The 10,677-nt window shown below is 47.1% G+C and overlaps 2 protein-coding genes across 2 annotated transcripts in view; one reads left to right on the forward strand and one right to left on the reverse strand.

Moving 5' to 3' along the window:
- The window catches only part of Cinp (cyclin dependent kinase 2 interacting protein), a 14,716-nt gene extending 12,422 nt beyond the window's left edge, over nucleotides 1–2,294 (reverse strand). Inside the window, 1 exon segment of the mRNA XM_021179434.2 lies at nucleotides 2,229–2,294. Within this exon segment, the coding sequence (XP_021035093.2) occupies nucleotides 2,229–2,235 (7 nt within the window). The 5' untranslated portion in view covers nucleotides 2,236–2,294.
- A 116-nt stretch (nucleotides 2,295–2,410) lies between these two features.
- Nucleotides 2,411–10,677, forward strand: part of Tecpr2 (tectonin beta-propeller repeat containing 2) — an 84,983-nt gene continuing 76,716 nt past the window's right edge. Inside the window, exons 1-2 of the mRNA XM_021178973.2 lie at nucleotides 2,411–2,489; nucleotides 9,604–9,892. Of these exons, the coding sequence (XP_021034632.1) occupies nucleotides 9,674–9,892 (219 nt within the window). The 5' untranslated portion in view covers nucleotides 2,411–2,489; nucleotides 9,604–9,673. The remainder of the gene's footprint in view (nucleotides 2,490–9,603; nucleotides 9,893–10,677) is intronic.

The following is a 10,677-nucleotide window of genomic DNA, read 5'->3' on the forward strand; positions in this document are numbered from 1 at the left end:
ACAGGGTTTCTCTGTGTAGCCCTGGCTGTCCTGGAACTCACTCTGAAGACCAGGCTGGCCTTGAACTCAGAAATCCACCTGCCTCTGCCCCCCTATTATTTTTTTTGTTAGGGTTTTATTGCTGTGAAGAGATGCCAAGGACCATAGCAACCCTTATAAAGGACAACATTTAATTGGGGCTGGCTTACAGTTCACAGATATAATCCATTATCCTAATGGTGGGAAGCATGGCAGGCAGACCTGGTGCTGGAGAAGTAAGTAGTTGAGAGTTCTACATCTAGTTCAGCAGGCAGCAGGAAGAGACATTGGGTCTGGCTTGACTATCTGAAACCTTAAAGCCCACCCACTGTGACACATCCTCCAACAAACTCACACCTATTAGTGCTACTCCTAAGAGCTTCGGGGGCAGATTTCATTTTTAAAGATCTGTTTTTATGCTTGTGAATGTGTGGGAGTGGCTGCTGAGGCCAGAAGGGTGACTGGTGGCCTGGAGCTGGAGTTACAGGTGTTTGAGAGCTGCCCAGTGTCATGTGGGGATCTAAATTCCAATGCTCTAGAACCAAGCCAAAGAATCTCCAGCCTCCGGTTTTATTTTTCTGTAATTTAACATCACCTTCTTTAGGAGACTATACTATGTTGAGACTCTCTTCTTCTGATTTCCAAATTTAAATGCAACCAGAGAATTTTATAGCTAAAATTCTACTTGTATATAATTGCTAACTTATCTGTAAATTGCAATAAATATATTTGCAATAGTTAAATGCAAAAAGGGAAGTTGTCGTCCTGGTTACTTTTGTGGTTAACTTGGTCAACCTGGGAAGAGAGAGCCACAATGTAAGAATTGTCAGTAGAGGATGTCTGCGTGGTAAATGATGTACAAGGGTCTAACTCTCTGTGGTGCCGCAGCCCTTGGGCAATTGGTCCTGGGCTGTGTAAGAAACTATCTGAGGGGCTGGAGATGGCTCTGAGGACCTAGCACCGAAAAGAGGCTTACAATCAGCTGAGATTTCTATTCCAGAGGATACCATGTCCTCTTCTGGCCCCTGTGGACACTGCAGACACATGGTACGTTTACATAAATGTAGGTATTAACACTCATACACGGAGAAGAAAATCCTAGGAGAAAGCAAGCTAGCTAGTGCATGAGGCTGGGAGGGAGCTGGAGGCAAGCCAGTAAGTAGCTATCCTTCATGGCTCCTGCCTCTGGCTCTGCTTGGGTTCCTACAGATTTCCTTAATAGATGGATGGGGACTTAGAAGGTTAAGACAAATAAACCCTTTCCTTCCCAGGATGCTTTTTGGTGACGGTATTTTACCATGGCAACAGGAAGCAAGTTGAACAGTTATTTCCATCAAGAAGTCTTCCTGGACGCCCCTCCCCCCCGCGCCGCCCCCACTTCCACCCCTGGTTGCATTAGGAGTCACTGCAGTAGACATGTTACCTCCTATTCGTTGGCTGTCATCACATCCCCTAGTGAGTCAATTTCTTAATTCTATTTTCCCCGCAGGACTGAGTTCAACCACAGTAGGAGTTATGTCTTGTCCCCTCCCATAACTTGCACACACAGCTGATTGAGACTCAAACGGGCTCCATGGAGGGCCTGCTCTCACCTCCTGCATTACATTCGTCCTTCGGTAGGGGTCCCTAAGGGTGAAGATCACAGTTAACTAAGTTTACCGAACCCACTTAGGAACAAAAGCACAGCTCTGACTTCTAGACACTCAGAGACAAATGGGGAGATGTCAGTAATGTGAGTCGCAGGCCAGCTCGGAGAGCGAGAGAGAGGCACAGCAGTTTAGCTGCTTACCTCTTGTAAGCTACCACCAAAGCAAAACGGGACTCAGCAAGCCATACGCTAACGCACTGAGCCATGCGACGCGAACCGACAGAGACAGACTTTATTACACACTGCAAGCTCCACGGCCCGTCTTACTGACTGCGGGAGTTTAGGGAAGAGTTCTCCCAGGGGCTGGCACATCAGGCTTGGCTCCAATGTGCTCCGGGATGCTCTGAGCGTCACACCGCTGACACTTCACGCACATCACCGCACTCAGACGACACTCACACCGGAATGAACAAGGCTCCCGGCAGCCCACGAGGTCCAGGCGCGCCCTGCACGTCACGTCGCGCGCGGACTCATGACCTCCCCCACCCACCCTCCCACCCCTCACGACCACGTCCACGACCTGCAGCCCCCACAACTAGGGAAACACAGCCCTGTCACGCACCTTCCATGCGGCGGCCCACAGGTAGATTCCCGAGAAGACCCAAAAACCCGCCCGCCGACTGAAGAAGTGACGTCACTTCCGCCCCTGGGCCCGCCCACACTTGTGGCTCTGCCGCTCTAGATCTCCGCCCAGTCACTGCCACTCTCTGAGGCCTAACCCGTTGCCTAGGCAACAGGCTCCCAGCAGCCCCTGCGGCCCGGAGTCCATCCCGCCTCCTCCGGGTTGGCGGGGCTGAGGAGTCCTGAGGGGCTGCCGCGGGAGGTGAGTTCGGGAGCGCGCGGGCGGGTGCCGGACGCCTCCGACGTCCCCGACGCCGCCCCTCGCCTTTCCTCCCCCTGGCAGGGCCGCCTTCCCCTGTCTCAGCCCCTCAGCGTCTCCACAGCCGCGTCGCCGTCCCCCTAGCAGCCGCCGCACGCGGCGCATCTGTCAGCCCGAGTCTGTGCAGAGCACCGGGCGTCGCAGCGTTCGCACACCGCCCCGGGCCGCCCTGGCATCCCGGCTCCCCTCGCTCCTCCCCTCCTGCCCCACCCTGCATCCCTGTCGCGGCGGGCTCCAGGCTCCTCAGCCTGGAGATTGACATTGCGTTCTGTTCTGTCCCCCGATCCTCAGCTGGATCCCTTACATTGCCGCTGGCTTGGCCACCCAGTAGGAGTTGAGTAAGGGTTGGTTAAATGGATACCGAACGCCTCCCGGTGTGGCCCCCGAGGCGGAATGGACAGTGAATGGGGTGACCCTGGGTCAGACTCGGGGTCAGGTCATTGTGCTTCCCCTTCCTACCCGTTTACTGGAGCAAGTGTCAACTTCCTAGCTTTAGTTTCGTCATCCGTAAAATGACAAGTTTTTATCTTGGGATAGTGGCGGATTAAATGGGTCAGTGCATGCATGCACAGCCGACCGTCCAGGGTCTGACTGAATGATCAAGGTTAGTCTCTGCTGTCACCCACACGGCTCTGTGGGCTTCGCTGCTTTTTCCTCTAGTCCCTTAAGTCTCTGGCTTCCCATTTCTTTCCATCCCCGTCTTTACTTTTCTTTCCTACTCTTTGTGCTTCCTTTCTTTCTCACCGATATTCAGGGATTTTCTGTTCCATTTGTTGGCAGCATGTGAAGTGTATCGTTTTGTCGTTGACTGGAATGATCATTTGCAGCCAAGGTTTTGAAAACTTTTGGAGAAGGGAGTTGTGGGAAATCAGGTCCTAGGTATGAAGTTGCTCTAGTCTCTTATCACCAGAGAGACCTTGTCTTCGAAGCTGTTACACTTTTTGTACCTACTCGCACCCAGCTGTAATGCTGATATACCTGTGACCATTTTGTTTGTCTTTGTAACCTGACTTACAGCCCGTGTTTGTTCATTCATTGAGTATTTACTAGACTTCCCCCATACCAGTTGCTGGGCCAGGCCCTAGGGGTGTATGCTTACTTCACACCTAGTCACTCCCTCAGGAAGGTTGGAGTCTAGCTCTTGAGATTTCAAACCTGAGAATCCCATCTGGTTTGGGAATCAAGGATGGGTAAAATGAAATAAAGTCCTTTAGGGGTTCACTCTCCCCTCCCCCCCGTAACTTTTAAAAATCGTGTTTTATGTGATTGGATGTCTTGCCTCCATGTGTTTTTGTGTACCCACATGTGTGAAGTGCCTACAGAGGTCAGAAGAGAGGGTATCAGATGCCCTGGAAGTGGTTAGCTGCCATGTGGGTGCTGGGAATTGAACTCTGGCCCTCTGGAAGGGCTGCCCCTTGTTACAGGCTGAGCTACCTCTCCAAGAGCCCTAAGCAGTTGTTTTGATGTAGCCACATTGTCTTTTTCAATGGAAGACTGGTTCTTATTGGGTTGGTTTTCAGTTTTTCTTAGGGGAGTTATCTTTTGGGGTTGAAGAGCTCGGAGTCCATTCATAGTAGCCTCTAATTTAAACAAAATGGCTGCTGGCACTTAGTGGAGAGGAGGAAGAAAGCAGACGACAACAATGATCATGAATTTAGAAAGGTGAAGAACAGATTAGGAGATGGTTATATTAATAAGAATGGACGTTAGGGGCAAGTATGGAGCCGTTTCCTCCAGGAATGACACAGGGAGTGTGGTAGAATCAGAAGAAGAAATTAGGTGGTGGTTTGTTTTATTTAGGGTTGTTGTTGTTTTCCAAGACAGGGTTTCTCTGTGTAGGCATGGCTGTCCTGGAACTCAGGCCAGCTTTGAATTCAAAGATCCTGCCTGCCCCTGGCTGGAGCTAAAGGCGTGTGCCAGCACATCTGGCTTGGTGGTGTTTTCTCTGGATTGTTGAGACAGAAGCAGCTTCAGAATGTATGTTTCCCATGAATGTAGCCTTTGGATCTGGTCGTGAGAGTTCCACTGAATCTTTGCTGTGGTCTTGGGGCAATGTGGCATAGTATTTTGTCTGTTTTCTTTTGGGGGACAGGATCTCACTATAAAGCCCAGACTGTCTACAACTTGCAGAGATGCTCCTGCCTCAGCCTCCTGAGTGCTTGAATTGTAGGTGCCCACCACCATACGTGGCTCACTCAGCACAGGGGGTTTGAGAGAGATTAACCCAACAAGTATGTGTTGAGTGTTGATTGTACTGTAGCCTATTGGATTGTTTCTATTTTTTATTGTAGTTTGTCTGTTAGACGTGGGGGTTGGCAGAATCTTGCTGTGTAGACTTTGATTGGTCTGTAAACTGTCAGTGTAGGCCAAGCTGGCCTTGAGTTTATAGTGTTCATCCTCTCTTTACTTCCGTGTCCTAGGGTTACAAGCTCATTTAGGGGACCAGCATGATGCCTTATCAGGTAAGGGCACTTGCCTTGCAAACCTGGTGACTTGAGTTCTTAGTAACCCAGAACCACACCTAATGCTGTGACTTACTGACCTCTCCGTGTCCTTCAAGAAAACTTGTTTAAAGCAAAAGTCATTATGACAGCTATGGAAAACAGTTTGGCAATGCATTTAAAATTTTTCACTTCTTGAAACCCTTGTTAGTATTGCTAATTCACTTCCACTGGACTAGCCTTTTTCTACTTTTAAATGTTTCCAAGGGTCTGGAGAAACAGCTCAGTGCTTAAGAGCACTTGTTGCTCTTACAGAAGACTTGAGTTAGGTTCCCAGCATCCACCTCAAGTGGTTCACAGCCACTTCTAACTCTGAGTCCAGAGGCACTGATGCCCTCTTCTGGGCTTCAATGGCACTTACAACTAGGCGCTGGAGAGATGGCTCAGCAGTTAAAAGTACTTGTTGCTCTCGCAGAGGACCTGAGTTTGAGTCCTAGTAGATGGTGACTCATAACTGTCTGTTATTTCAGTTCCAGGGGATCTAATACCTTCTTCTGGCCTCTGCAGGCACCAGGAATACACATGGTACACAGACATACAAGCAGGCAAAACACCCATACCTGTGGTGGTGGTGATAAAATATTAAAAATAAAAGCTTTCCAAGAATATTTTTGGATATATTTCTATGTTGTTTATGATGGTAAAACCAAACATTAAAAGAGAATTTTTGTGATCCATATAATGCATTCTTGGCTTTGTTGTTGTTGTTGTTGTTTGTGTTTTTGAGCCAGTGCCCACCATGTAGCCCAGGCTGGTCTGAAGCTCACTTTGTAGTCTTCACTGGCCTCTAACTGGGGAGCCTCAGAAGGGCTGGGCTGTCATACCCTACTGCATTCTTATTACTCCTGCTCCTTATTTTCAGAGTCCGGTGCTCATACAGTGGTCTACCTGCTTTGAAAGGTAATAGCCAGTGGCTAACTGGCTTTGTCTGCCAGCCATGCTGTTTGCATTTGATTGGATCCTGTGGGTTTGTGCACTTTTCTAGGGTGCTAGTGTTGCCTGATCCTGAGAACAGATATCTCCTAGTCAAAGCTGTGTGGTCCTTGTAAGTCTATAAATTTATGATGGCTAGTGGTTAGACAGTTCACTTCTCATAGTTTAGATCTCTGTTGTATTAGTTCTGTGGCTTGGACAGATTTCTGAACCTTTCAAGCTTTGGCTTCTGTTAGAATAATATGATCCAGTTAGATCCTTAACAATCAAGGATAGAGTTACAATTATTATCGCCATTATTAGTCCCTTTCAGGATGTTTCTCTACAGTGGACCTCTACTGGATTGGCTGGTACCATGTGTGGAAACTGGGTAATCATATCCGTGTTTTCCCAACCTCGAGCAAAAGCTCCTTGATATTGCTCCATTCCTGTCACTCACTCTTTCCTTTGCTGATATCCTTGCTCATCATTCATTCATCTGCTCTGTGCATACCTGCTCAGTGCCTCTGACATCCCAAGCCCTTTTCTGGATGCTCTAGGGGAGTAAGTGAGGCATTGTGGCCTCTGCTCTCATGAGGCTGTGTGTCTGTTATGTGCACATGCATGCACATACTTCCATGTTCAGAAAATCTAGAAAGCATGTAGACAAAGCAAAGCAGGCTACATGAGAGGAGTGAGGAGTGCTGTGCTGGGGTGGGTGGTTAGGTGAGGTCTCGTGTAGGATGGGCATTTTAGCAGAAACCTATTTGTTGAGGGCCTTCTTTGTAGCAAAAGCTGAATGGTACTTAGATCATTGAAGGTGCTCAGGTGAGAATGGGTTTGATGAACCTAATCAGAAGAGGACTAAGGACTCAGTCACTCAAACGTAGAGTCATAGAGAACTCACTGTTCAAAGGGATAGTGAATTGAGCATCCCAAGAATTTACTAAGCAGGGCTCAGAAGGCCTCATGGAACCTGTGCTGGCTAGTTTTTACATCAACTTGACACAGCTATAGTTACTGGAGAGGAGAGAGTCTCAATTGAGAAAATGCTTCCACAAGATCGGGCTGTACATGGTCCTGTAAAGCACTAATCTTTCTTAATTAGTGATTGATGGGAGAGGGCCTTGCCTATTGTGGGTGCTGCCATCCCTGGGCTGGTGGTCCTGGGTTCTGTAAGAAAGCAGGCTGAGCAAGCCATGAAGAGGAAGCCGGTAAGCATCATTCTACCTTTGCTTCTGCATCAGCTCCTGCCTCCAGGTTCCTGTCCTGACATCCTCAGGCGATGAACAGCAGTGTGGAAGTGTAAATCAGGCCTTCTCCTCCCCAGTTGGCCTTTGGTCATAGTGTTTCCTTACAGTAGTAGTAACTCTAACGAGGAAAAAATCTGAAGAGTAAACTCTACCTCCGGTTTGAATCAGACAGATTGTCAGTGGATACCTATTGGTTATGTCCGAGCTATGGCTAAGGCTCAACTCTGTGGTCCGCACTGGGTGTCACTTCAGTGCTTTCTCCTGAAAGTGGAGGAAGAGGCCGCCTGTGTGCTAGGGCAGAGTAAGGCTTAAATGACTGAGTGAACTTGGTTAAGCTCGAGGTGCTGGTGAGGGTAGAGTATCTTGATTTAGTGCAGGGTGATTGTATTCCAAACACTGAGGTGGCTATGGGGACCTGGTTTTTCACCAGATGTTAGCAGGGGAGTTCATTTTTCTAGACTGGGCTTATTGTTATTGTTGTGTTGGAATTGGAGTCCGGACAGATCACACCAGGCCAATGCAGTTCCACGTGGCAGAAGTTTTTTGGGGGTAGGGGGAGGAAGGGGTGACAGAGACAAAGAGGAAAGAGAGAAGAAGGAAAAAGGGGCGAAGGTCAGAAAGGGTCTGCTTTTTATTTAGGCTGTGATATAACAGCTCGCAGGCAGAAATTGCCATGGCAACAGATACGCCTATGGGTGACTTCACTGGGTTTGGAGGTGATCTGCCAAGCCAGTTCCTGATACTAGTAGTTCTAATACAGGCTTTCTCCTGTGTCTTGCTCAGACAGGTGGACTATATTGTTGGATGTTTTCAGTAGAGTCTTTTCTAGACTTCTTTTGGCTAGGCAGGGGTTGCAAGTGATTTTGAAGCTGTTTTGTTGTTGTTGTTCGTTTTTTGTTTGTTTGTTTTTAAGAAAAGTTTGAGAATTTGTTTTTGAGAGTGTTTTCACTATAGCCCAGGCCGACCTGGAACTCACTGTGTAGCCCAGGCTAAATTTGAACTTGGAGCAATATTCTTGCTGCAGTCTCCTGAATGCTGGAATTACAAGCATTCTTCTATCTATCCAAGAAGATTAAAATGAACTTAGGCTTGATCCTTGTGACTATTTAGGCAAGAGAGAGAAGTGCTTTGGAAAAGGGCAGTACCATCGTAGTCTTCTCAAGAGAGACCTTGCTCCTGGCTCACTTCAGTCCACACTAACCCTGAATTTTCTCATGGAAACCCAGGGTTAATTCCTGTAGTTTGTGTAGTTTGTGTATGTGTGTCCTCTTTTTTTTTTTTTTTTTGTTGTTGTTTTTATTTATTTTTTTTTATTTTCGAGACAGGGTTTCTCTGTATAGCCCTGGCTGTCCTGGAACTCACTTTGTAGACCAGGCTGGCCTCGAACTCAGAAATCCGCCTGCCTCTGCCTCCCGAGTGCTGGGACTAAAGGCGTGCGTCACCACGCCCGGCTCTGTGTGTCCTCTTTTTTTGCATTGGCCTTAATGGCTAGATCATAAACTCCTTAAAGAATTGTGCTTTCTGCTCTTCTATTTTACCCCAGTATTGTGGGAGCTAGTCCTAACTGAAGTGCATTTGAAATTCAAATACTAAAGGTACCTCACTTCTCACTTACTTTCTCTGCTTAAGCTCCAACCATTCCTTTTTAAAAGGGTTGTTTTCATTTTCACCATTGTTTTACTATTATTATTTCATGTGTATGGTTTTTGTCTGCATGTAGGTCTGCACATGGCTTTGCCCACAGAGGCCAAAAGAGGGCTTTTATCTGCTGGAACTGGAGTCACAGATGATTGTGAGCCATAACGAGGGTGCTGGGATTGAATCTGGGGCCTCTGGAGGAAGAGTCAGTGCTCTTAACCACTGAGCCATTTCTTTTTTTTTTTTAAGATTTATTTATTTATTATATGTAATTACACTGTAGCTGTCTTCAGACACTCCAGAAGAGGGCGCCAGATCTTGTTACGGATGGTTGTTAGCCACCATGTGGTTGCTGGGATTTGAACTCTGGACCTTTGGAAGAGCAGTCGGGTGCTCTTACCCACTCAGCCATCTCACCAGCCCCACTGAGCCATTTCTATCACCTCAATTTATTTTAACTTTCATGTGTATGCCCATGTCTGGATGAGAGTATGTGTGTGTGAGTACAGTGTGGGTGGTGGCCAGAAGAGGACAGGAGACCCCTGGGAGCTGGCGTTCCAGGAGGATGTGGGCTGTCTGACATGGGGAGTATTCTGCAAGAGCATCACCTGCTTTTAACCATTACGCTGTCTCAGCCCCTCCAACTATAATTTTTATCTGCCTGAAAAAATACCATGTTCTCACTACACTATTAAACATCATTATTTTTTGGCATGACTAGGCCTGAAAGAGTTACAATGCTGTATTCTGTAGCCTGCAGGTTTCCCTAGATGACGGATAAACATTCATACCATCTGGAAGAACATCTGTGGAAACCTTGACCATGGCATCGGTATCAGACCCTGTAACATTCCGAGAATTCTGCCCTTTGTACTATCTCCTCAATGCCATCCCCACAAAGATCCAGAGAGGCTTTCGCTCTATTGTGGTCTACCTCACAGCCCTGGATACCAACGGGGACTACATTGCAGTGGGCAGCAGCATCGGCATGCTCTACCTGTACTGCCGGCACCTCAACCAGATGAAGAAGTACAACTTCGATGTAAGTCTGCTTTTCTTTGCATCTGAGGATGTACCAGCTGTAGCTGCTGGTCCTACCCTGGGGTTCTAACTGTTCAACATGGGGTACTTTACTTTTGACTTGCTAGACTCCTTGTACCTCACTCCAACAATACATAGCTATCATTTCCAGCTAAGTATAATGTAATTGAATCAGCATCTCTGTCTTACTTAGGATTTAGCTTTAATCTTTGTGTGTTTGATGATTTTTATTTGTGAGACAGGTTTTGTTGTTTTTGGGTTTTTTTCCCCTGTATAACCATCTTGGCCAGCCTGGAACTCACTTTGTAGATCAGGCTAGCCTCAAACTCACAGAGAACAATTTGCCTCTGCTTCCTGAGCGCTGGGATTATAGATGTGTAGCACCACACCAGGCCATAGCTTTAACCTTAGAAACTAAAAAACAAAACAAAACAAAACATCCTCACTATGTATATAGCCCAGGCTAGCCGGAACTCATAATCCTTATGACTTAGTCTCTGGAGCTTTACTATTTCAGACACTTGAGGCCTTGCCTGGTACATATGTTATTTTTATGAGACTGAGTTTGATTTCTACCGTGCAACTTTACGGCACTCTGTTGTGTCTGTGGTTGGTAGCCTTTTGAAGACTAAGGCAAGGCTTTTGTGTTTAGAGTATGTATTAGTCAGGGTTCTCTAGAGTCACAGAAGTTAAGGATAGTCTCTATATAGTAAAAGAATTTATTGATGACTTACAGTCGGCAGCCCAATTCCCAACAATGGTTCAGTCGCAGCTGTGAATGGAAGT

This window comes from Mus caroli, chromosome 12 (assembly GCF_900094665.2).
Source record: "Mus caroli chromosome 12, CAROLI_EIJ_v1.1, whole genome shotgun sequence".
NCBI classification, from domain to species: domain Eukaryota; kingdom Metazoa; phylum Chordata; class Mammalia; order Rodentia; family Muridae; genus Mus; species Mus caroli.